Below are 25,896 nucleotides of genomic sequence, written 5' to 3' on the forward strand. Positions count from 1 at the left end.
GGCACAGGCAGCCACCGACCGTCCGACCACAGGTCGTGCCGGTGACGGGCGCCACCCTCCTCCTCCGACGTCCAGCGTCCGGCCGTCGTCCGCTGTGCGCCCCCCATGTTGTTCTGAAAGCCGCTTCCCGCTCTCGGGGTCCCTGTCTCCCCGCCTTCAGGAGCCCCAGGCCAGTGACCCCGGCCCCGAGGCGCCTGAGCCCCCTGGAGGCCTCGTCAGAGCACAGGTGACGGCCTCCCCGGGGTCAGTTCAGCAGCCTGCAGGGCGGGGCCGGGAATCTGCATTTATTGCTTTTGTTTTGTTTTGTTAATCCTCACCGGAGGGTATTTTCTCATTGATTTTTAGAGAAAGTGGAAGAGAGGGAGGGAGGGAGAGGGGACAGAGAGGCAGAGGATTTAAAAACCCCTTTTTCTGCTCTAGCTAGTGTGGCTCAATGGATAGAGCATTGGCCTGCGGACTCAAGGGTCCCAGGTTCGATTCCGGTCAAGGGCATGGACCTTGGTTGCAGGCACATCCCCAGTGGGGAGTGTGTAGGAGGCAGCTGATCGATGTTTTTCTCTCATCAATGTTTCTAACTATCTTCCTCTCTGTAAAAAAAAAAATCAGTAAAATATATTTTAAAAAAATAATAAAAATAATAAAAACGCCTTTTCCTGGGCATCTTAGCTAATACGCTGGCCCTGTAGGCACGCACCGTGTCACGTGACATAGTCTAAGGGCCTGAGCTCCTCGAACCATTACCACAGGCTTTCTGACATTTCTCTCCCTCCACGTATGTCCAGTTACACAGATGAGGAGGGAAAAGAAGAGAATCACGCCCACAGACCTCCTGCAAATATAGAAGTATTTTATTGCAATATACCGTGGCTACGTGGTCTGGGGGGACGGGCAGGTTCTGACTTCGGTACAAATTACAGCTTGGAAGGGTTGGCCAATGGAGGGAGGACATGACAGGAGGGAAGGAGGGCGGACGAGAAATCAAACCGGAATCACATGACCTGGAGAGCCCCCGGGTGCGCGTGGCGGCCTGGGGCACGGCTTCTCCGCTGACGGACGGACCGACGGGACAGTCCTGGCCGCGTGCCGGGTCCCACGGTCGCTGGAAGCGGCTTCTCTGGCAGAGCGGGACGGACTTCCACGGCGATCGGGAAATCCTCGTGGGTGGCGGTGGGTTTCCGGTGGCCGTGCCGTGGCTTCCTGAGCCGGAACCACGCGTGGATGGGCGGGCGGGTGGCGGCGGGGGGCCCCGGGGGCCGCTTTCACAGTTCAGGAGGCCTGCCCGCCGCCGCGGTCCTCGCCCACAGAGGGCGGCAGCCCCCCCCCCCCCAGGGCCCGCGCCCCGGAGCCGTGCGGGTGTTGCCGATGGAAATCCAAACTGCGTCCGTGGGACGGGCCCGCTGGCCGCCCTGCGGGGACTCACCAAGTTCATCGCCCGTGTGGCCCCGTGGGCGGAGCCTGTGGGCAGCACCGGGGCCATCGAGCGGCTTCCAGAAATTAGCAACCACAGAAATTAGCACCAGACATTCGGGCCGAGTACCATCTGCTACGGCGACCCCGCAGGCGAGGAGGGAGCCGCCCGCACTGCGTGTTTTCAAATCACAGGAGCGCAGCCGGACGCGGGCCACAGGGCGTGGAGGGTGTGACCGGGGGCCCGGCGGGAAGGGAGGGGCGGGCATAGACGGTGGCGTCCCTGGTAGAAACCCGGATGGTGGAGGACGGAGGGGCGGGGGAGGCCCGGCCAGGCCAGCGTCACCTTCAGGATCTCAAGACAGATAGCACCACAGAGAGTAAAAGCACCGAGTGTCGCTTAGTGACCGTCCGCAGGACACGTGGCCTCCTGCCCCGGACGCGCCCGCTCGGGGGCCGCGGGGGGGGCATATGGGGTCACTGAGCCCGCCTTCCACCCCAAGTGCCTGCCGAGAAGGCAGCGGGTAAATGCCTGGTCCTCCCCGTGGAAAAGCCAGAGCTAATGGAACAAGGCGGGAGCAGGCCGCACCTGCGTGTCAGCGCGGGAATCCTCGCTGTCCCGGCAGATTTCCACCTCCTGCCCCTGCGCGTGCCGGTGGGGTGGGGGCGGGGGTGGGCTCCCGGGTCTGGCCAGAGGGACTGCATCGGGCACGGGCACGGCACCCTCCCCACCCCCGCCCCGTCCCCTTCTCCCTGGGACGGAGCTGGGCTTGCCTACGTGGCTGAGAGTCGGGGACACTGAACGGTCATGACAACACAATACACACATGTACTTCACATCACACAACAGAGCACCGGGGACCGTGGGCGGCACGTGAATGGCTGGCACCGGCCCGAGCGGGGCGGGGCGGGCCTCCGCGGGGCGCGCCTGGGAACGTTTGTGGAAGGTCAGGGGGACGCACGTCTTCAAGTGGAATTTGTAAAATGTCCTCTCCACACCCCGCGGCCCCCGCCCCGCCCCAGCCCCGCGAAGGCTCCACGGGCGAGGTCGCGAGGTCGCGTGGCCCGTCCCGTCCCGTGGAGCGCGACGCGGTGTAGACAGAGCCGGGCTGGAGACGGCGGTGCGGCCCGGCGGCTGGGGGGCGTCTAGGTCATGTGATTCGGCTCTGAGGTGGGGACACGGCTCTTTCCCTTTGCTCTCTCTGGTTTGGGGTGCGGCCTGGCGGGGTGCCGGGGCGCGGACGAGGTCGGGGACGGGACGAGGGGCCTTCGCTGTCCAGGACACCCACCGGCGGCGTGCTGAGGTCACGAGGTTGGTCGCGGGTCGGCGGCTCCTAGCCCAGGAAGCAGGCCGGCCCCACTTCAAATCCGAACTTCTGGGCCGCCTCGCCGAAGTCGTTGAACATGATGTCCACGATGGGCACCTGCTCCACCTTGGGCGTGTCGATCTCCAGCACCGTCTTCTGGTAGCCTTTCCTGGTCTGGGGGGCGGGGCGCAGGGCGTCAGGCCGAGCAGCCTCTCGGGGCGGCCTCTCACCCACCACACCCGCCGGTCCCCCCACGTCCCATTCGGTCCCCTCTGCAGCCGGGAGCTGGGAGCCAGGCGCGGGGCTGCAGCCATTCGGACCCACCTCGTCCCTGCCAGGCAGGCACCCCCGTCGCCCCATAGGCTCCCCCCAAGGAGGTCTCGCCAGGATGGTGGGCTCCCCCCAAAACCAGAGGCCCCTTGTTAAAACACTCAGCAGGCTGGCCGCACTCAGAGGAGGACTCACAAGGGCGAGCAGAGGAGGGGCCTGGCCTGTGGGGTCCAGGGGAGGACTGGGTAAACTGAGGCACGGGGCGCGGGCAGCTCAGGAGAAGCGACCTGCACCTCCCCTCCCTCAGCCCATGGGTTTGCCCCTCCTGGACCCCAACCTCTCCTTTCACCCTCAGCTCAGCCTGGGGAGGGGTTCCTGGGACCCCTGACCGCTGAGGAGGGGGGTGCCCCTCGGAGCGGCCAATGTCCCGGGGGGCGGGGTCTTCCCCCCGCCGCTGGGCCACGTGGTCCAGGTGGAGGGAGCGAAGGCGCAGACGCCCGGTCCGGAGCCAGCCACACTGACCGCGGAGCGCCCAGGACACGGAAACGGAGGCTAACGTGGTCCTGACCTCCGGTCGCTGCCCCCGAGTGAGGGACAGCTGGCCCGGGTGAGCTGCCCGGAGCCTCGGGGCCTCCGCCACGGGCGCCCGAGCATCCCCACGCCGGCCAGCCAACCACAGGGCAGTGCCCGACAGCTCTCCTCCCTGGGGGCCAGCGTCCGCCTCTCCTCCTCCTGGGGGGTGGGGGGGGGGTGCGCGCTGGCTGAGCTGACGGCGATCTCTCTGGATTTATGGGGACCCCCACTCCTGGGATCGGAGCGCTCAGAGGGGCACGTGGCCCTGTACCCCGCTCTCGGAGGCATCGGTAGCCAGCACGGCCAGCAGGGGTTTCCGAGGGGCCCAGGGCTGCCCGCACGCGCACTTATGGGGTCTGAGCTCCTCCCAGGCCGGCGCCGGGCAGCCGTCAGCCCACGGGGCCGCGTGGGCATCCGTGCCATGGGCGCGGTGACAATATGAACCCGTGGGCCTGGCTGTTACTTGGGGGAGGGGGTGACCTCCACATGGGGCTGGACTGCTGGGGGGTGGGGCGGGGTGAGCACGGGCCGCTCCAGGCCCAGTCACTGCACCCCCGCCCTGTCCCCCGACTTCCCTCTGCAGCTGCCTGCAGAGCCAGCTTTCTCCATCGGCACGTTATTCTGTTTGGAGTCACCAGGTGCGGCCCCCCCCACCCCCCGTTTCAAAGGCTGACTCTGCCCTGGTACCAAGATGGCATGGGCGGGGCCGCACGCGGGGTTCCCTTTCTGCCGTGGGAGCCGGGAAGCTCAGAGCCAGACTCCCGGCCCGGCCCGGCCCGGCCCGGCCCGGCCCTGCCTCTCGGTTCTGCTTCCTCATTTCCCTTCACAGCGCGGCCCCGCCAGCGGCTGTCTGTCTAGAAACAGTCCCAGGAGCGGGGGCACCGGGCTCAGCTCGGGCCCAATGCAGTTCCAGCTCTTTCTAGGCGAGTGGGGGTGCCCGGGGGCCCCCTGGAGCAGGTGCTATGGTTAGCTTCCCGGTGGGAGGCAGAGATGCGGGAAATTTTCCTTCTGCCCCCCAAACCACCCCCCCCCCCCCGGCTTCCTGGGAGCCGCCCTGGCCTGTGCCCGTGGGATCTGGCCTGGGGGGCAGGGTCTCGGAACAGGCGGTGCAGAGAGCAGGGATCCGCGGGCACAGCTCAGAGCCCATGTGCAGACCTGCGGGGCTGACCCTTGGCGAGGAACCCCGCCTGGCTCTTGGGGGCCCCACGTGGGGTGCAGAGCAGAGCAAGCATCCCGGGGCCCAGAGCCAAGAGCAAATGAAAACCCAGCCCTGACTGGCCGTGTGGCCTGAGTGACCCCTCCCCAGCGGCGGCACGGGGTCCAGGGAGACGCCCTAACGCGGGGGAGCTGCGGGGAGCCCACAGCCAGAGGTTGCTGTCATCACCCGCGTCTGCAGGCCGTCCCAGCACAGCCGCGGCCTCGGGAGCAAACCCAGTCTCCGCTCGGCCCGTTCCGAACGGACCTGCCTAAGGAGAGGGTCCGGCCTCCGAGTGGACGTCACACGGCCCTCCCTCCTGGCCCTCCCTCCCGGCCCTCCCTCCTGGTCCTCCCTCCCGGCCCTCTGTGGGGCGGCCAGGGTGAGCCATGTGCTCAGAGCAGCAGCCAGGGGGCGCTTCTTGTTTGGGCTCCCTGGGCCCCCAGCACCCAGCTCAGGGCCTGGCCCAGGGTCCGTGCCCAGTAAACGGGTGTGGACTGAGTGAGTGAACTGCTCCAGGCGTGACCGAGTCCCCCCCGGGCGCCCACGCGGCCTCACCGCACAGCCGTCCACCAGGGCGCGGATGTAGGGGCTGTTGTCGTAGGACATCTCCTCGTCGTTGGAGCCCAGGAAGCGCATGGCCTTGTCGTAGCTGCCCGTGGCGGCGTCCTGCCAGGCCACCGACTGGTAGCAGTTGTAGGTGACGTTCTGGTTGGCGGAGGCGCTCAGCAGGCGCAGGAAGGTCATCTGGACCACGCCCACGGGGCTGCCCTCGGCGTCCACGTAGGACAGCTGTGGGGGACAGGAGGAGGGCGCTCAGCTGTGGGGGACACGTGGCTCTGACGCAGCCCCAGGGACAACGCTCGCGGCGGCGCCTTCACCCGCCTCATCCACGGCTCTCTCCTCCGCGGCGTGAGCCACACCTGGCGACTGCCACACGCCCCGCCGGAGGCCGGCACACACGGGCTCTGTGGGGCCCCTGAGCCACACCTCACTTTTCCAGGAACCCAAGTAACTCCCCCACCCCTGTGCCCGGCCCCATCCTGCGCCTCCTCAGGGCTCAACGCACGTGCCTCCTCCTCCAGGAAGCCCCTCTGGGTTAGGTGCCCTCACCCCCACCTTGGCCTGTCTCAGCATCCACCTTCCCCCCAGGGCATGGGTCGTAGGCGCCCAGGGCCGGGAAGGCAGCCCTTTCTGGACGGTGAGCTCCCCGAGGGCCAGTCCCTCCCTGTCTCTGTGCCCCGAGGCCAGCCAAAGGCTCGTTAGATTCCGTTAATGGTGAGCACCCTGCGCTGAGGGCCGGTGATGGGCTAGGCCCTGGCCAGGGCGCCTGAGAGTGGCAGGTCAGAGGGCCAGGCAGTACGGCCAAGAGCTGGGAGGTGGGGTGACGGGCGCCCTCTTGGAGCCACAGAGGAGCCCTGGGATGTCCCTGCTCCCGCCGGGCACGGAGTCCAGGGCAGCTCAGAGAGGCCCCTCAGCCGCCGGGTGGTCACTTGCCCGGCCGAACCGGGCACCCCCTCCGCCATCCACCCGGGCTCCCCGGCCAGAGGGGCGCGGGGCCGGCGCAGGGCGTCCCAGGGGCCGTCCCGTTTCTCCAGCTCCACGGGAACGGTCTCTGGGCCCGGGACTCCGCCCGGGGCCGCAGCGGCCTCCGGGCCCCGAGACAGCGCGTCTCTCCTCTGCCCTCCCTCCAGGAGCCAGGCTCTCCTCACCCAGCGCCTGCCAAGTGAGGGTGGCATCGTGCGGGCTGGGAAGGTCAGGGTCTGAGCCGGCCCAGCCCTCCCCAGAGAGGAGCGTGGAACGCGGAGAACTTCCCGGACTCTGTCCCCGCCCCTGACGGTGGGCCGGCCTGGCTCCTTCCCGCGGGCGGGGGGGGGGGGGCACCCAGACGCCCTCCAGAGGACCTTGGGGGAGGACTGAATACCAACCGTGCCGGGCCAGGTGCTCCTCGGGAAAGGTGACTGACTCGGGAGAGGACGCAGGCGGGGGAGGGGGGGCGGGGAGGCAGTGGGGGCTGGACACGGAGGACCTGCAGCTCGCTGCTGCCCAGGGCCCGTGCGGACCCCAGGTCCACTGTGGCACCTGCCCTCGTGGGCAAGGGCCCTGCACTGCCGTCTTCACGGGCACGGCCGGGTCTGCCCGCCCCATAAGGCCCGTTCCCTCGAGGCGGGACAGCATCTCTGTCCTGTCCACTCGCAGGGTCAGAGCCAGACATGGCGAGTGGGGACAGCAGGCGCTTTGCCCTGGCCCGCCAGCCTCCCCCCGCCAGCCTCCCCCCGCCAGCCTCGGCCCTCCGTCCGTGAGACAGGACATTAGCCGAGGTGGGCTCCTGGGCTGTGGCTGGAACGAAGGTCCGTCATGTCTGGAGGACCCCACTGCCTCCCTGGCTCTGGGCGGCCCCCCGACTCCTGCGCCCGTCACCCTGACCCTCCGCCCACCCCGCTGAGCCCCCGGGCACTGGGTCCAGCCCCTGGGCTCCAGGTCCTCCGTGTGCCAGTGGAGAGGGGGCAGGAGCGGGGGAGGAGGGCAGAGCAGACAGGAGGCCAGAGAGGCAGTGCCCACAGGCGTGGCCAGCTGAGCACGGGCCTGCGGGGTCGGCGAAGACCCGCGTGATTGGGAGGGGGCCGTGCGGGCGTGCGATATCCATCGGCCACCAGGCGCCTTGCGGGGGAGGAAGGGCCTTCAGAGCATGACCGGGCATAGCGACCTGGAAGCCCCGCCCCGCTGCTCGTGGGGGCGTGGCCCGGGCCCACGGGAGAGGCTGGGGCGGGACCGAGGGCGGACGGTCAGGTCGGAAGCCACGGGGCCCAAGAGCTCGCTTCTCTCCGAGGGAGAAAGCTCCTCCTTCAGGGCCGCTTGGGGCAGGACGACTAGACGAAGGCGGGGACCACAGGACCAGAGGCGTCAGGAGCCGGCCAGGCCCCAGCGGAGCGCGGCTGTTCAGCTCGGGAGCGGGCGCAGACTCAGCCCTCGCCGCGGAGGCGTCCGGGGTGGGGTGTCCTCTGGGCACCAGGGCCACTGGTCTCGCGGGTACGGACCCTCGTCTGTCTCCCCGGGGACTAGAAGGCGCCCCACTCTGTTCTTTCCAGGCACCCATGTGTTTTCACTTCGGGGGGGCGGGGGTTAAGGCCGGCCACCCAGGAGTTGCAACAGGCACGGAGGCAGCCATTTGGGGAGCATCTGAGACGCCCCGGGCCAGCTCGGCCATCAGAACGGCCTTCGGGTCGGGCGGGGCCCAGCGGACGGGCCTGGGAGAGACCCCGGTGGTCCAGTGACCTGGGAGCTGCCCCAGGTTGGAGCAGGAGACCAACAATTTTTTTTTTTTTAAAGAGTGAGCCGGGGAAAGCCCTCCGTTCTGCCGCGTGGGGTCTGCGTCCCGCAGCGGTGGCTCCGGCGCCCTGAACGCCCACCCGTGCCCCGCAGGCCCGGAACCCCGCCGTCTGCCCCAGGCTGAAGGGAGTGGCCGTGGGGGGCGGGGCGGGCGCGATGCCATGTCCAGCTGTCGCGTGCCATGGGGCGGTTCGGCCGGTGGCGGGAGCAGGTGCGGCCCCGGCGGCCGCGAGGCCCATGCAGAGCCGCGAGCCAGGCCGTGCGGCAAGCGGGCGGCCGGGGGCACTTACCAGCGACCCGCGCTTGAACTGACTATACCAGGTGGCCGGCCGCTCTTTGGGCCAGCGGGCCATCTTACTCTGGAAGATAGGAGATGGCGCGGTGAGGGCACGCGGGGCGGGGCCGCCTTACCAGTTTCCCGCGCTTGAATTCACTGAACCAGGAGCCCGGGTTCTCTTTGGGCCAAGAGGTGATTCTGGCCTGAAGGCAGAGCGGGGCGCCGAGGGAGAGAGAGAGAAGACGGGGTTACTCTCCTGCCTGAAGCCACAGGCCCTCGACCTGCCGCGCGGGCGACCCGTCCGGCCCTCCCTCGTGGTGGCCGCAGTGCCCGGCCAGGAGGGACCCTGTGGGCGCCTCTGGCTGCCCCAGAGCTGAGGCACCTGCTTCCTGTGATCAGTGTATCCCGCATCGGGGCCCAGCCCGGCCCCGGGTCCTGCTCAGTGCCTGTGGCCTGAACGAATGAGTGAATGAACGAATGAGTGAATGAACGAATGAGTGAATGAATGAGTGAGTGAACGAATGAGTGAATGAACAAATGAGTGAATGAATGAGTGAATGAACGAATGAGTGAATGAATGAGTGAATGAACGAATGAGTGAATGAACGAATGAGTGAATGAATGAGTGAGTGAATGAATGAGTGAATGAACGAATGAGTGAGTGAATGAATGAGTGAGTGAATGAACAAATGAGTGAATGAATGAATGAATGAATGAGTGAGTGAGTGAATGAATGAGTGAGTGAGTGAATGAATGAGTGAGTGAATGAATGGAGTGTCACAGGCCGGGATGCCGGTGAGATAACGCGAGCAACATTGACTGACGGGCTCAGGGAAGGACCTGGCGGAGGGCGGAGGCTCCGTCGGCGCGGCCACCACCTGGGACGGGTGGGCAGGGCTCACGGGGTGTCGGTGACACAGCTGGACCAGCTTGGTGTGAGCGGTGGGTGCGTGTGCTGTGTGTGTGCATGCGTGGCTGTGTGTGTGCACGCGTGGCTGTGTGTGTGCACGCGTGGCTGTGTGGTAGGTGCTCTCTCCTGGAGGAGTGACCTGGGGACGCCCTGGAGCACAGCGCCTGTCCCCCTCCCCCACCCCCGCTGGGAGGAAGGGGCCTCCCTGTGGAGTTCGCAGGGGCCGAGGCCGCAGGGACGCTGTGAAGCCGGGCACGGGGCCTGAGGGAATGAGGGAGGGAGTGACCCCCAGGGGAGCCGTGCGGCCGGCGGGCCAAGGGGCAGAGCCACGGCTGCGGGCGCATCCACGTGCTGCAGGACAGACTGCGGCCTGTCCCAGGTCTCCGGGCCTCTGCCTGGGCCACGGCCCGTATCCCTGTCCCCCCACCTGCTCTCCTCTGAGCTGGCCTCGGGCAGGAGCGGGACGGGGCCCCTGGAGGACGAGGGTGTCCGCGCCCCCGGCCCCTCGGGGCTCCCCGCCCTCCTGCTTTGGGCCCACACTGTGGCTGTGGTGACCTGCTCAGAGGGCCGCCTCCTCGGGGACAGGACCAGGGACTCGGGCTGGCGCTCGCCTCACCCCAGCTTCTGCCCGACACCCCCACCCTCCTGCGGCCCAGGGGACCAGGCGGAGGGTGTCCCCCTGCCCGAGGCTCCCGCCCGGGGACGCCTGGCTCAGCACTCCACCCACCGGCCGCCCGGCCGCCCCCCCCAGCCAGGGCCTGGGAGCGCGTCCTGCCAGCTGAGCGGCATCGAGGCCGCTGGCAGAGGACGGGCAGGGACAGGAAGCGTGAGAAGCGGTGCCCGCCCCTGACCCTCCCGGCCTCTGCCCACGGGGCCCCAGGCTGATCTCCTCCTGACCCTCCCGGCCTCTCTGCCCACGGGGCCCCGGGCTGATCTCCTCCTGACCCTCCCGGCCTCTGCCCACGGGGCCCCGGGCTGATCTCCTCCTGACCCTCCCGGCCTCTCTGCCCACGGGGCCCCGGGCTGATCTCCTCCTGACCCTCCCGGCCTCTGCCCACGGGGCCCCGGGCTGATCTCCTCCTGACCCTCCCGGCCTCTGCCCACGGGGCCCCGGGCTGATCTCCTCCTGACCCTCCCGGCCTCTGCCCACGGGGCCCCGGGCTGATCTCCTCCTGACCCTCCCGGCCTCTGCCCACGGGGCCCCGGGCTGATCTCCTCCTGACCCTCCCGGCCTCTGCCCACGGGGCCCCGGGCTGATCTCCTCCTGACCCTCCCGGCCTCTGCCCACGGGGCCCCGGGCTGATCTCCTCCTGACCCTCCCGGCCTCTGCCCACGGGGCCCCGGGCTGATCTCCTCCTGACCCTCCCGGCCTCTGCCCACGGGGCCCCGGGCTGATGTCCTCCTGACCCTCCCGGCCTCTCTGCCCACGGGGCCCCAGGCTGATCTCCTCCTGACCCTCCCGGCCTCTGCCCACGGGGCCCCGGGCTGATCTCCTCCTGACCCTCCCGGCCTCTGCCCACGGGGCCCCGGGCTGATCTCCTCCTGACCCTCCCGGCCTCTGCCCACGGGGCCCCGGGCTGATCTCCTCCTGACCCTCCCAGCCTCTCTGCCCACGGGGCCCCGGGCTGATCTCCTCCTGACCCTCCCGGCCTCTGCCCACGGGGCCCCAGGCTGATCTCCTCCTGACCCTCCCGGCCTCTGCCCACGGGGCCCCGGGCTGATCTCCTCCTGACCCTCCGGGGCCTGCTGCCGGGAGTGCTGGCCCCCGGGGTTCAGGTTCTGGGTGTGAGGGCACATAGAAATGGGGTCCTCGCCCGGCCGGCGTGGCTCAGGGGTTGAGCGTCGACCTATGAACCAGGAGGTCATAGTTCGATTCCCGGTCGGGGCACATGCCCGGGTGTGGGCTTGATCCCGGGTATGGGACCAGCAGGAGGCAGCGATCAATGATTCTCTCTCATCATTGATGTTTCTCTCTCTCCCTCCCTCTCTCTTCCTCTCTGAAATCAGTAGAAGTATTTATAAATAAAATAAAATAAAATTGAGGTCCTCACCGGTTGCTCAGTGGTTAGAGCGTGGCCCTCACACCAAAGGGTCTTGGGTTGGATTCCCGGTCAAGGGCACACACCTGGGTTGCAGGTCCACTCCCGCCCCCGGTTGGGGTGCGTGCAGGAGGCAGCCGATCGATGTTCTCTCTCCCCCTCTCCCCTCCCCCTTCCCCCTCCCCCCTTCCTCCCCCCTCCCTTTGAAAAGCCATGGGGAAATCCCCTCGGCGAGGATTAAAGAACGAGAGGCCCTCAAATCGCCTGTCAGTCAGCGTGGAGCCCAGGTCCGGCCCCCGGGCTGACTCCTGCGGCTGCAGCGGGGTCTGGGGGGCCGTGCCCGGGGACAGGCTGCTCTCTGTAGACACTGCTCCTGGGCGCTGAGCCACCAGGGAGCTGAGGCTGCACTGCTGACCGCCGGCCGAGCCTGAACCTCACGGCAAACCCGGCCCGCAGGACCAGCCGCCCTTATCCCAGGACAGGAGCCGCCCCAGGGGACATCGGGGAGTGGGGGGGGGGGGCTGCCAGGCCCAGCCCAGGGCACTGTGCCGGCATCTCTGACCTTCCCCACTAGAGGCCCTGTCCTCCCCACCAGTCCCGGGCCCAGCCTCCGACTCACACACGGCAGGAAGCAACACACACCCGTACACACACACAGACACACATACACCATCCACACGCCTGTCTTTGCATGCATGCACACACACACACACACACACACTCCACACACCTGTCTGCACATATACACAGGCCTGTCTGCACACACACCATCCACACGCCTGTCCACACACACATACCATCCACACGCCTGGCTGCACACACACCCCATCCACACGTCTGCCTGCACACACACACCATCCACACGCCTGGCTGCACACACACACACTATCCATATGCCTGGCTGCACACACACATACCATCCACATGCCTGGCTGCACACACACACCATCCATACACCTGGCTGCACACACACACCATCCACACACCTGGCTGCACACACACACCATCCACACACCTGGCTGCACACACACACCATCCACACGCCTGGCTGCACACACACCCCATCCACACGCCTGGCTGCACACACACACCACCCACACGCCTGGCTGCACACACACCCCATCCACACATCTGCCTGCACACACACACCATCCATACACCTGGCTGCACACACACACACCATCCACATGCCTGGCTGCACACACACACCATCCACATGCCTGGCTGCACACACACACCACCCACACGCCTGGCTGCACACACACCCCATCCACATGCCTGGCTGCACACACACACCATCCACACACCTGGCTGCACACACACACACCATCCATACGCCTAGCTGCACACACACACACCATCCACATGCCTGGCTGCACACACACACCACCCACACGCCTGTCCGCACACACACACACACACACACCCCATTCACACACACATCAGCGTCCCCCTGGAGGGCAGGCTCTGAGACCAGAGGTAACTGTGAAATCGACACCCACAAATCGCAGTGGTGAGCCTCGCCGGGAAAGGTCTTTGCCAACCACAGGGCTGACTGCGCTCGGGGACAGCAGCAAAGCCGCCAAAGTGGCGGCACCCAGAATCAGGGCACGCCAGCTTCTCCAAGATGCGCCGGGGTCCCTGTGCCCCAGTCCTGCATGGGCCACGGGTTGGTCTAAGGTCATGGTGGGAACCAATTCCAGCATGTAATAATTACAAGAGTTTCACCAAAAGGTTGGTGAAGCTTGGGCGGCTCAACAAGGGTGAGCCACATATGTGACTACCTGTTGGAATGGCTGAATGGCACTTCCCCCAAACCTGAATAGGATTGACTGCCAGACAGCTCAGGGCATGTTATTGCCTCCTGTTGGCCAAACACCTGAGCAGCTGTAGGCCATTCCCCAACCTGACAATCTGTGTAAACCCTTTGAAACCCTACCCTTTGAAGTGTATGTCTCCACCTTGCCTTGGGACAGATTGTGTTAAATAAATAGCACGGGGTCCTTAGACAAGGAGAGTCTTCAGTTCCTTTAGCTGAAGATCCTCTGACCCCCAATGCCTTTCAAAATTATCTTTTGTCCTTGGACTCCTTAATCATCTGCGCATCAGCCCCTTTCTCCAGATCGCTGAACCCTCTGTAAGGCTGGGACAAGAACCCCGGCAAGGTCAGAACTGGGGAGTCACTGAGGGAGGGAGCTGACCAGCTGAGGCTGGAACCCTGGCGCCAGGGGTGGCGGGGAGACAGGAGTCTGCGTCCGTCTGCTTCCGAAACCCGGGGCTGCAGCCCCATCTCATGGCTAAGAACCCCACGGCCCCTTATGGCGACCTCAGAGCAAACCTCGACGAGAAACCGGCCAGTTTCCGTTCCTAAAGCTGCCCAGTGAGCCGGACCTCTGGCGGAGAGGGCGGCGGGCGGGCAGGCAGGCGGGCACTCACCCCCTCGGACTTCTTGTCGGGGAAGACGCACGTGGCCCCCCCGGCCGTGAAGTTGCAGTAAACTTTGAAGGAGTCCCTGGAGCAGCCCTGGTTCGGGTCCACCCAGTATTCGCCTGCGGGGGGAGGGGGAGGGGGAGTGTGAGGACTGTGCCCAGGGGGGCCCTGGCCGCTGTGCCCACCCAGCCCCGTCTGCCCGGCCCGCGCGCCCCACCGTCGGGGAAGTCGGGGTGGCAGAGCTGCAGGTCCTTGCAGGTGCGGGCGGGGTTCTCCTGGGTGCCCAGCGGCCGCTTCATCTGCTCGATCTCCAGCTTGAGCGAGTTGAGCGAGCCGAAGATCTCCTCCATGCCGTCCGCGTAGTCCGTGTAGCTCTCGCCCTCCCCGTCGTCCAGCATCTGGCTGGCGTCGATGTTCCGCCGCATCCTGGACGCCTGGATCGGCAGCGGCTGGATGACCTCGCCCGGGGGGCCCTGGGGGGGAGGGGGCGGCGTGGGTGCGACAGGACAGGGCGGGCGGGCCCTGGGTCGCACACACCGGTCCATCTCAGTACTCCTTCTTCCCTCTCCCCTGCCTCTGGAACATTCCACACCGTCTCCACCGGGCCTCGTCTGCACCGAGCACCTCCCTCCTATGACCTGCATCTGGTGCCCCCAGGGGCCGGTTCCAGCCCCAGCCGGCCCCGCCCATGTCCGTCTCTGCAGCCAGCCCTCAGCCGCACACCCCAGGCCTGGTGTTCCCGAGTCTGTCCTCAGCGAGGCTCAAACGCCCGACGTGGGCTGCACACAGTGGGGCTGCAGGAGGCTGGCAAGGCCCGAGCCTTGTGTTCCTGGGGCTGTGTCAGGAGGCCCAGCCACGGACAGGCATCCAGAGGCTGCACTGACAAAGGGGGCGCTGCCTGTGCCTTAGACCTTGTCTACTGCGCCCACCCCACATGCACACACACACACAGGCGTGCACACGCATGCACACACACATAGGCATGCACACATGCGCACACACAGGCATGCACACAGATATGTGTGCACACACACACGTGCTTTCTTCTATCTCCCGTCTCCTCCCTCTGTCCATCCCTCCCTCTCTGCCTCTCCCAGGGAGCCCGCCTGGGTTACATCCTTTGGCTTCCTCCCGGGGACAGGCCCCGCCCTGCCACTGTCACGCTCCACAACGTTGTTCTGGAAATGGAACGGCACAGACACATCTTCCCACGGGGCCCTCGGCGCTAGGAGAACCCCACCCCCGCTTCCACGTCCTCAGGCTGCTCACCGGTGGGCCGGGGGGTCCTGGGTGGCCTGCCTCACCCTTCGGGCCAGTGGGACCCTGCGGGGTGGGGGGGGAAGAACCAGCTCTGACCACGGGGCCTGCGGGGACCCGGACTCCCTGGGGTCCCTGACAGTCCGTGTGGGGGCCGAGGGGCAGGTCTAACATGCAAGGAGGTGACAGCTCCCCTCGCCCCTCCATAGCCCCGAGATGGGAACTTAGGGGGACTAGGTGCTTTCTGTTGGGCAGAGACACGGCCACCCCCTCAGGCTGGGGGTGAGCTCAGGACAGGTCAGGAGAGGGGCGCGACCCATGTGAGTCAGGGGTGTGCAGGGCCCAGGGTGGGGACAATGCAGGGTGTACACCCCTCCCCCGGGTGGCGGGCCCATGAGGGTGCACACCCCTCCCCCAGGTGGGGGGCCATGAGGGTGCAGACTCCTCCCCCGGGTGGGGAGCCCATGAGGGTGCACACCCCTCCCCTGGGTGGGGGGCCCGCAGGGTGCACCCCACTTACCGAGGAGCCCTTAGCACCTTTGGGACCGGGAGGACCCTGCAGAGAGGGGGGCGGAGCATTAGCGAGCAGGAGGCCCCTCCCCCCTGGGCACCCACCTCTGACCTGCTCCTTTTGGGCCGGGCCTGGTCGTCACCCCTTCCCGCCCCATGTCCCCCTTCCCAGGAGCCTGCACTGGACTCATGGGATGGGAGGTGGGGGGTGTGGCTGTGCTCACCCACACAGAGGTGGGGAGTGTCCTGTCACCAGGGTCGGCTCCCACCCCCCTCAGCCGGAATCACACGCAGGCGGCGGAGGGCGAGGGCGAGAGGGCGAGCCGGCCCAGACCCTGGCGCCGTGCCCTCCAGCCAGGCTGGCATCAGCCGGGGGCCCGCTGGCCATGGGGACCCAGGCCCTGGCCCGGGTGGGCGCGGAGGCTGATGGGGATGGGTGGGCACCGGCTCCAGGCCAACGGGAACGACTTTGAAATACGGGGTACGGCCTGGCCAGGGTGGCTCAGTGGTTGAGCATCGACCTAGGAGCCAGGAGGTCAGGGTTCGATTCCCGGTCAGGGCACAGGCCCAGGTTGTGGGCTCGATCCCCAGTGTGGGGCGTGCAGGAGGCAGCTGATCCATGATTCTCTCTCATCATTGATGTTTCCATCTCTCTCTCCCTCTCCCTTCCTCTCTCTGAAATCAGTAAAAAATATATTTAAAAATTTTAAAAGTTGAAACAATCGTTAAAAAAACAAATCCTGGCTGAGCAGAGCTGTGCCTGTCGCTCGGAACCCCATGGGGAGTGAGTGAGGATCCCTCCGGGCCCCAATCCCGGTTCTCACTGTCCTGACTCCCAGCTGCACAGGGGCCCAGACCAGACCCCCCTCCCTGCTCTCCCAGCAACAGCCGGGGATCACACCCTCCCAGATACACACCGGCAGGCCCGGGGGGCCCGGGGGGCCGAGGGGGCCGGAAGGACCAGTGATCCCCTGTAAAGGAGCAGAAAATGCCGTTATCAGGGTGAGGGGGTACCGAGCCTCATTCCCACCCACACAGCCACGTCCAGGTCCACGCCCACATCTCCCCGCCCAGCTGCCCTCCGACCCTGAGCGGTCGGCACACCAGAGGGCAGCCCCCTCCACGTGGAGCCTGGGGCCTGACTCCAGCCAGGAGGCCGACCGTCCCAGGTCCCAAGTCCCCCCAGGTCCCCAGGTCCCCAGGCTGAGAAGAGCCCACCACCTCCTGGCCCCTGAGCCGGATTGGAGGCCCCGCAGAGAGGTGGGGGGAATGTCTGTCCCCGCGTGGCCGCCGCGCTGTGGACAGGGCCCGGGCCGCAGTCAGGGCCGCCGCTGGGTTCCGGCCGCTCCCGTCCGCACTGAGGGACAGAGGCGGCCTCGCCCTGCTTTAGCACCTGCCTGGGGCACAGAGAGCCCGCGGTCCTGTGCCCTGTGCCACCCGAGGGCGGGCTGGGCCGTCACCCACCTGCTCTCCCTTGGGGCCGGAGGAGCCCTGCGGGCCGGGGAGGCCGCGGTCGCCCTTCTCGCCCTGCTCGCCCGGAGGCCCGATGAGTCCGATCAGGCCCGGGTGACCCTGCGGGAACCAAGGCGTGAGGGCAGCGCCGTGGCAGAGCCCCAGGTCCCACGCGGGGCGGTGAGACGGGGCAGCACGCCACGCCACGCCACGCCACGCCACACCCCGGGCGCCACCAGCTGACGTCTCCCGAATGGAAAGAAGCCCGGAGGGCAGTCGGGGACACGACAGCGGGTCTGACATGGAAAACCCTGTCCAGGCGCCTCCTGCCCGTTCCCGTGGTGAACACACCCGGGACAGCACCGGGCGGCGTGGAGGGAGGGGGCCAGGCTCTCGCGGACACGATCGCTGCTTCACGGTTTTGCTTTTAAAGGTAAATCCTCTGCATGGGTTCGAGTGAGATTGCCGGCTTTCTATGAGCCGGCGGAAAGTTCTGGAAGGGATCCTCCAGCTTTCGTTGTGTGGGGGGCAGGGTGGGTGTGGGGTGGAGAGAGGAAGCCCCACGCCGCCCTCTCTCCACTGTCATCGGGCTCCTGAGTGAGCTTGACATTTACAGATAAATGAACGTTCGCCCAGAAAACCACTCCTGATGGGAGGGCATGAGGCCCTCCCCCCCTCCCCCACCCACCTCCTGTGAGAGGGGCGGGAGACCGCGTCCCCACGGGCCTCTGCTCCTCGGACCCCGATGCCCTTCCCCTGGCCCCCCCCCCCCGTGCCCGGGTGCCCACCCCAGGCTCTGGCGGGGGAGGGTGCAGGCTTGTTGCGTTTGCAGCCACGAAGTGCGAGGGGCCCCGGGTCCCAGTCCCGCGGCCCCCGAATGCCCCTTACCTTTTCCCCTTTGGGGCCAGAGTCTCCTTTGAGGCCGGGGAGTCCTGGGGGGCCCTGCGGGAGGAGGGTGGGTCAGGCTCTCTCCCCATCCCGCCTCCACCACTGCCGGGGGCTCCCCGGGGCGTCACTCACCATGGGCCCGGGGGGGCCGTCGGGGCCTGGGGATCCTGGAAGACCTTGTTCACCCTGAAACACAGCCGGCTCCGTGTGAGCTGCCCCGTGCCCACCCGTGCCCACGCCGCCCCGCCAGGCCTCGGTCACTCACCACAGGGCCGGGGATCCCTCGCAGGCCGTCAGGCCCCGGCTTCCCGGGGGCCCCCTGGGGGCCGATGGGGCCAGTCTTCCCAGGAGGACCCTCCAAGCCGGCTTCCCCCTGCGGGCGGCAAGGCGAGCGCATGGGCCCATCAGGGCGCGGTCACCCCGCCCAGACGCTGCTCAGACCCCAACACCCCCGGATATCCCGGGGGGCGGGGCGCCCAATTTTCCATGTTTCTATGGAAGCCGCCTGGCATTCCCCCATCTCGCCAGCCAGCTGGGCTCCCAGCCCCAGGGATCACGCCAGCTGCTGCGATTCCAGCAGCTCCGGCGGCCCCACGCGTGTGCTGGCTGCAGGGCGGCCGCATCCCGCCCTCTCAGCCCCCGGGGCACCGGCACGGCCTCGCCTCCCAGGTGAGCAGCTGAGGTGGCCCAGGCCGGACCCAGGCCCGCGGCCACACCGCGCTGGGCCTGGCGGGACAGACCCTGGTGCCAGCACCCTGTGCCCAGTGCCCCCAGCCACCACCGAGCCGCCCTTTGGGGCAGGCCCAGTGCGTCCAGCTCCCAGGCCCCCAGCCCCGCCCGCCTCCGGGACTTCCCCGCACCCAGGCCGCCTCCTCCCCGCCCCCCGCAGGCAGCGGCTCCTCACCTTGGCTCCTTTCTCCCCCTGTCGGCCTTCAGGGCCTGCGGGCCCCGGGGGACCCTGGAGCAGAAGAGAAACACACGGGGATGAGGGGGCTGCGGGTCCCAGTGAGCGGAGGGTCTGCAGGGGACAGGCCTGGGCGGGGAGGGGCATGGGGGTCGCCCCTGGGCCCCTGGCCAGTGGGATGCAGGCCCCCAGATGCAGCCAGAGTGGCTCCGGCCTGGAGCAGGCCCCGGGTCAGCATGGGGCGCCCTGGCTGCTGTGAGGGGGGGCTCTGGGTGCTGTGAGGGGGGCTCTGGGTGCTGTGGGGGGCTCTGGGTGCTGTGAGTGGGGGGGGGGCTCTGGGTGCTGTGAGGGGGGGCTCTGGGTGCTGTGAGGGGGGCTCTGGGTGCTGTGAGTGGGGGGGGCTCTGGGTGCTGTGAGGGGGGCTCTGGGTGCTGTGAGGGGGGCTCTGGGTGCTGTGTGGGGACTCTGGGTGCTGTGTGGGGACTCTGGGTGCTGTGTGGGGGGCTCTGGGTGCTGTGAGTGTGAGGGGGGGCTCTGGGTGCTGTGAGGGGGCTCTGGGTGCTATGGGGGGGCTCTGGGTGCTGTGAGGGGGCTCTGGGTGCTATGGGGGGGCTCTGGGTGCTGTGAGGGGGCACCCTCTCTTGGTTCCACACCCTGCAGCTCAGTTTCTGCAGCAGCTGAAGGCCGATCACTAAACGTGCAGGAGCCGCCCGGCGGCCTGCGCTGCCTCTCGGAGGCTGGCCGGGAGGGGGTCCAGCCTTGGGGTGTTTGTCCCCCAGCAGCCATCGTGCTGGTGTCAGCCCTCCTCAGAGGCGCAGGCGCACCGGCCGCGGCGGGAAGCCGAGGGGAGGACTCGCTCACGCAGGAGCACTTTCCTGCAGCGCCGGGCGCCCCCCCCCGCCCCCCAGGGAGGGGAGCTGCTGCAGATCGCGGGCGGGAGGACGTGCAGGAAGAATCGTTACCCGTTTTCCCGGAGGCCCAGACGGGCCCGGCTCGCCAGTGGGGCCCGGGGATCCCTGGAGTCAGAGAGAACAGGAGGGGGTCGGTCGGCTGCGGGAGGCACGGGGGCTGGGCGGGGCTCAGGCCGGAAGAACACGCGGAGCCCGTGTCCTGGCAGCCCGACCCTGACCCCCCTCTCGGGGCCTGATGTACCCGCCCCCATCCCCTGTCCGCCCCCCGCCCCCTGGACCCCCGTGACGGGCTCGCCGCCTGTGAGCGTCGCCTGCTGGAAGTGGACGTGGCGGCATGGGGGGGTGGGGGGGGCGGGGGGAGGCAGTGATGCCCCGAGGGCGCAGGCGGGGGCGGGGAGCTGCGGGACTCGGGCCCTGAGCGCCCTCAGAGATGCGGCTGGAAACCATGTTCCAAACCCTCTCGGGGTGAGAGGGGCCGCAGTGTGCTCCGCCCAGGGGCGACGGGAAGAGCCCCTTCCAGGACAGACAGGACCGGCCAAGCAGAAGTAAGCCGCCTCTGCCCTGGCCGGGTTGCTCAGTGGATAGCGCATCGGCCTGCGGACTGAAGGGTCCCGGGTTCGATTCCCAGTCAGGGCACATGCCCGGGGTGTGGGCTCGATCCCCAGTGTGGGGTGTGCAGGAGGCAGCCGATCCATGATTCCCTCTCATCATTGGTGTTTGTATCTCTCTCTCCCTCTCCCTCCCTCTCTGAAATCAATAAAAATGAATTTAAAAATAAAATAAGCTTCCCCTGAGGCTCCTGGGCGGCTCTGGGCAGGTCACGGGCTCCCTTGTGGGCAAACCAGTGGCAAGACGGAGAGCATGTTCCTCCTGGGAAGGGTCCATGCTCTCCAGACCCCACGAGGGAGCCGCACCCCATCATGGTCAGGATCAATGGCACAAGCCAACTGGGTTAGGGTTTTGGTCAGAAATGAACAAAGCGTCCGGCCGGCGTGGCTCAGTGGTTGAGCATCGATCGACCTGTGAACCAGGAGGTCACGGTTTGATTCCCGGTCAGGACACAGGCCCAGGGTTGCGGGCTTGATCCCCAGTGGGGGGCGTGCAGGAGGCAGCTGATGGGTGTTTCTCCCTCACATCCATGTTTCTCTCTCTCCCTCTTGTCTTTCTAAAATCAATAAAAGCTTAAAACAAAAAAAAGCAAGTTGCAAATCCCAAGAACCCACAGACGCCCTCCACCCGGACCCCAAAGGTCACGGCGCACTCACCGTCTGCCCCGCCTCGCCGTCGTCCCCTTTGTCACCAGGGGGACCATCCTGACCCTGTGGGGACGAGAGCAAGTTCCTTCAGTCTCCGGACGGCACCCGAGTCCCGCCCCCCAAATCCAAGCCCATCGAGTGGGGCGGGACACAGCCCGTTCAAAAGTGGGGACCGCGTCTGCCTCTGACCCCCCGATGGATGCCCCTGGGGAGGGCACCGTGCCCCAGGGGGAGCTCACGGATACCCCCCCCCCCCCCGGGAAGAAAGCACGGGCTGCAGAGGCAGGTCAGCATCGTGGGGACGGACGGCTCAGGGCCCCAACACCTACCGCGGGGCCGGGCTCTCCGGGGGGACCGGGATCTCCGGGGAATCCGACGGGGCCCTGGAACGGAGAAGGAGCACGTGCAGGCCCTCAGCCCCGGCCCAGCGCACCTGCCCGGCCGGCGCTGCGTGAGGCCGCCCCACCGCCTCCCCTGGAGCAGCCTGGCCTCTGAGGGCCGCGCCCGTCGCCCCGGGAGCCCTTCCTGGGCATCATCCAAGCCCCACACGCTCCGGGGGCGGGTGGCTCCCCGGAGGCCATCCCTTCCGTCTGAGCTCCCGGCTGGGACCTGGCTTCTCGAACGTGCAGCTCAGGAGCCTCCCTGAGCTGAGCCAGGAGGGGACGTGGGCCTGTGGGCACGGCGCCATCCCAGCACACTCCCTGCCCGCTCAGCTCCCTGCCCGGGCTCGGGGTCGGGGTGAGGACCTCTACCTAGAGGCTTCCCGGGACCCGCGATGCGGGAGGAACGGGGCCCAGAGCCCCGGCCCAGCCTCGGGCGCGGGCGCCGCCGCGTCTCAGCTACTCACGGGGCTGCCTTTGGGGCCGTCGTCGCCGGGCGGGCCTTTGGGTCCGGGGGGTCCAGCAGCACCAGACGGGCCCGCCTCGCCCTTCTCCCCCCTCTCGCCTTTGGGTCCCTGCGGGAAAGGGCACCATGAGCCCAGGGCAAGGCGCGGGCCCGCGGGGCCGGGTGGGGGTGGGGGCTGGGCCGAGGGGGCTGGGCAGCTCCCTGAGGAGCCACTGGCTTTCTGGGGCCACTGAGGCTGCGACTGCCTCTCGGGGCGGGACCGGCCCTGGACTAGACGGTGGACAGCACGGACCCCGAGGGACCCCTTCTCTGGGGTTCACGGGGGGGGGGAGCAGCTGGATGCCAAGGAGACCTCTGCCCACCAGCCGCCTCCTGGGCCCCAAAGACCCCCCAGCAGCCTGAGGGAGTTCACATCTGACCGCAGGGTCTGGCGCCCTCACGGGGCTGAGGAGGGGACACGGCCCGCAGTGGCCGCAGCCTGTGGAAGGGCCCGAACGCCACGACCACCCTGCCACTGGCAGCCGCCAGTCACATGTGCTGACATCTGCCCGCACCCCCACACATGCACATGCACGTGTGCACACATGCACACAAACATCTACACATGCACACACGCGCACCCTTTTTTGCAGCACCCCGTGAGGTAGGCCCAAGAGGACCTGTGGCTCTGATTCCTGGATGGGCGCACCGAGGCAGAGCGGGAGCCCCCCCGCCCCCATGCACCGTGCCCCCCAGCCCACCACTCACCGGGGGGCCCCCTTCTCCGGGAAGGCCAGGCTCGCCAGCTTCTCCAGGCTCGCCCTGAGGAGGAAACACGGTCACGTGGGGCCGAGAGCAGTGGCTCCAACACCCGGGTTCTTCTCACACACACACACACACACACACACACACACATGCACACACGTATGTGCACACACAAACACGCACACACACACGTGCACACACTCATGGGACCCGGTGGCGTCGGGGCGCGGTCACCTTCTCTCCCACCGCTCCAGGGTTGCCTATTCCTCCGGGGGGACCTTGCGGCCCGTCAGCACCTGGCGCTCCGGAGGGTCCTCGGGGGCCGGGGGGGCCGGGGGGGCCCTAGGAGAGGAGAGGGTTGGACACGGAGAAACGCCGACTTGACCGAAAGGGAAGCCGCCGCCACGGCCATGTCCCGGCACACTTACCATCTGGCCCACGTCGCCCGTCTCGCCCTTCTCTCCCGGCGGCCCCGGCAGACCCTGCGGACAGGAGGCGGTGAGCAGGGCGGCGCGGCCTGGCCCGCACCCACGGCGGCTGGCTCCCGGCACCGCTCGGCCGGGGCGGGGCCTCGGGATGTGCGTCTAAGCCCATCGCTAACACGGGGACCCCCGTGACTCGGCCTCCGAGCGGCCCAGGCAAGAAGGAGAGAAATGTGCGAAGGGGGATGGCCAGGGGCTCATTGCACCTCCCCAAACAGGAGGCCCGCGAGCCGACGGCAGCGAGTGTGTGGGCTAATCCTGCCACCACCACGCGCCGGAACACGGCGCAGCGCCCAAACCCCACGGTCTCAGAGGCAAACGCACCCCGCCGTGATCGGAGGACACTTAATGGCATCAGCATGACACGTGACGGGCAAGGAAGGGGGGAGCTGGGTCCGAGCCCCCCACACACGACGGGACTCCACTTTGCAGAAACCGAGTAAAGTCACCCGTGTGCATCTGTGTGTGTGACACGCACACGTGGAAGGCGTGGCCATGACATGTGCCCCGTGTGTGCAGCTGGCGTCCCCAGGTGTGTGCGTTTCCTCACAATTTACCGGCACTTTCCATGTGTCTACTATGGCCACGGAAGTAGACGTCACGGGCTAACGTCAATGCAGGCGCACCTGGGATTGTGGGAGGGTGCAGCCATTCCGACGTGTGGGGAGCCCGGGAGGCCCTGCAGCCCAGCCTTGGTTTCCCCATTCTCACAAAGACAGAGGGGAGGGGAGGCGTGCCGGGGAGGGGAGAGGAGGGCAGAGCAGGGCGGGGCACCGCGGAAGTGGACCCCGCCGTCCACACTCCCCAGTTACCTGCAGCCCCACGGGTCCAGGGGGCCCGGGGAACCCCCTTGGGCCTTCGTCCCCTTTCTGCCCGAAAAGGCCCTGCTGGCCCCGGGGCCCCGGCTCTCCGTCCGCTCCCTGTGGGGACACGGTGGGCGGGGTGAGGCCTGCGTCCTGCTGCCCACCGCTGGGGGGGCCGGGGGCCGGAGCGGCCTGGACCGCAGACACTCACCGAGGGGCCCGGCTGTCCGATGGGGCCTTGAGGACCCGTAGGCCCGGGCGGACCCTGTGGGAACAGACGGACACGGCTGCTTCTGGAGCCACAGCTGCGGCCCGGGGAGAGGCCGGCAGAGCAGGCGGGGGCGTCCGGGTTCAGCGCCAGCCCCGCCCGTGGCCGCCCGCGGGGTCCTCACCTGCTCTCCTTTGTCGCCCTTGCTGCCCTTCTGCCCCGGCTCCCCGATCTCTCCCTGTGGGAAGAAGCGGGGGACCCGTCAGCCCCCAAATCATTCGGGTCTCATCTGCTCCCCAGGATTCACGTATCTCGGCGACTACGAGTAACCGCCTCTCCCCAGGGATCCCGGGAGGAGCCGCTTCCGTGTGTCCGTCACGTTTCCTTTTTAACGTGAGAGCTGAAAGGGACGAGGCCCCAGCCGACGCCGTACGGACGCTGAGCCGACGGGAAACGGCGGTCAAATCCCAACGAAAACATTTACTCCGCCTGTCAGGCTGTCTGACCACAGCGGGCACCTCGATTCCACGCCCGCAAAGAGCCACCCCGTCTCCCCGGGTCCCTGTGGGCGGCTGGCTCCATCTCGGATGCTGAACCCAGTGTCTTCATTAAACGATGCATCAGCCGCCAGCGCCACAGGCACAGCGTGGGAATCGATGTATCAACTCCCAGCGCCGGCCTCGGTCACAGCATCGATCAGAGGCCGCGGCCCTGCCGAGCGGGCGGCTAATCCTCCCGGGGGCCGTGACCAGCCGCTCAGGGAACCGGGGGAATCAGAGGATTCCGTTCGGGGCGTGAACTCCCCGCTCGCTCCCGGCCAGCGACATGGACGCGGCCCGAGAGGGAAGCGGGCTCTAAGCCCCCGCGAGCTCCTGGATAAATTACAATGTTTATGAGGACGTCTCCTGAGTAAAAGGGAACGCTGATCTCGCTAATCCCCACGCATGCACGAGCTGTTCCGAAACCCCCCTGAACTCGGGGGGCGGACACGGGTCGCCCTGCCCCTGGAGCCCCTTGGTCTCAGTGGCCGCCCTGCCCCGGCCTCCGGGCACTGGCCAGCGGCCGCACCGCTCGGGCAGGAGGGGCCTCGGCTCTCCTTACCTTGTCTCCGTCTTCTCCGGGGGGGCCCACAGGGCCGGCCGGGCCGGGGAGCCCCACCGGACCCTGGAGACCATCGCGGCCAGCGGGGCCTTGTGGGCCTTTCTCGCCCTGGAGGAGAGAAGACCCCCGTCACACGTGCGTCAGCTCAGCCCGGGAGGCCCGGGCAGGACGCGGGCAGTGACGGGGCCTGTCCTATGGACGTCAGCAGATTCGCTGAGGCCGCCCTCGCCACCCGCTCCCCAGCGGCATCCGCACCATCCTGGGAGGGCTGCTTGTACAGAGGGGAAACTGAGGGCACCGGTGGTGAGCAGCAGAGCCTGGATCAGGACTCGGCCCAGCAGACCCCCGTGCGGGACCCCTAAGCCTGGAGACCAGGAGGGCCGAGTTCCAGCCTCGGCAACTTCATTAGCCTCGGTTCTCTGCCCACACCCGCCCTGCCAAACACACATGCACACACTCACACACACATTACACACACGTGCACACCCACCCACTCACATTACACACACATGCACGCGCGCGTGCACACACACACACACACACACACACACAGTCTTCCTTTCCCCATAACCTTATGGGGGAAACCTCCTCCTGGCAACTGCACTCGGTAACGCTCGTCACTCACTCCCACCAGTGCCCACGTCACGCAGAGCGGCGGGAACACTCCCTCCTGAGCCGGGCACCCCTGTCCTCCACGATGCACAGCATGAGGGTGTGCACACTGGTGGGCACGCTCAGTGTCGGGTCTAAATGCTGCCGGCCCTGTGACAGGGTGCTCCCCGCATGAGCCTTTCCT

General features: G+C 67.6%; 1 protein-coding gene across 1 annotated transcript in view; it reads right to left on the reverse strand.

The window, feature by feature from the left end:
• Positions 1 to 830: 830 nt before the first annotated feature.
• COL5A1 (collagen type V alpha 1 chain) overlaps positions 831 to 25,896 on the reverse strand; it is a 99,806-nt gene continuing 74,740 nt past the window's right edge. The window contains 24 exon segments of the mRNA XM_079790842.1: positions 831 to 2,888; positions 5,311 to 5,544; positions 8,373 to 8,441; positions 13,745 to 13,857; positions 13,956 to 14,211; positions 15,008 to 15,061; positions 15,516 to 15,551; positions 16,423 to 16,476; positions 16,970 to 17,077; positions 17,846 to 17,899; positions 17,978 to 18,031; positions 18,111 to 18,218; positions 18,750 to 18,803; positions 19,712 to 19,765; positions 20,926 to 20,979; positions 21,246 to 21,299; positions 21,764 to 21,871; positions 22,510 to 22,563; positions 22,741 to 22,848; positions 22,935 to 22,988; positions 23,801 to 23,908; positions 24,003 to 24,056; positions 24,184 to 24,237; positions 25,101 to 25,208. Of these exon segments, the coding sequence (XP_079646968.1) occupies positions 2,742 to 2,888; positions 5,311 to 5,544; positions 8,373 to 8,441; positions 13,745 to 13,857; positions 13,956 to 14,211; positions 15,008 to 15,061; positions 15,516 to 15,551; positions 16,423 to 16,476; positions 16,970 to 17,077; positions 17,846 to 17,899; positions 17,978 to 18,031; positions 18,111 to 18,218; positions 18,750 to 18,803; positions 19,712 to 19,765; positions 20,926 to 20,979; positions 21,246 to 21,299; positions 21,764 to 21,871; positions 22,510 to 22,563; positions 22,741 to 22,848; positions 22,935 to 22,988; positions 23,801 to 23,908; positions 24,003 to 24,056; positions 24,184 to 24,237; positions 25,101 to 25,208 (2,151 nt within the window). The 3' untranslated portion in view covers positions 831 to 2,741.

The sequence above is a fragment of the Cnephaeus nilssonii genome (genome assembly GCF_951640355.1).
Source record: "Cnephaeus nilssonii genome assembly, chromosome: 14".
NCBI lineage: Eukaryota > Metazoa > Chordata > Mammalia > Chiroptera > Vespertilionidae > Cnephaeus > Cnephaeus nilssonii.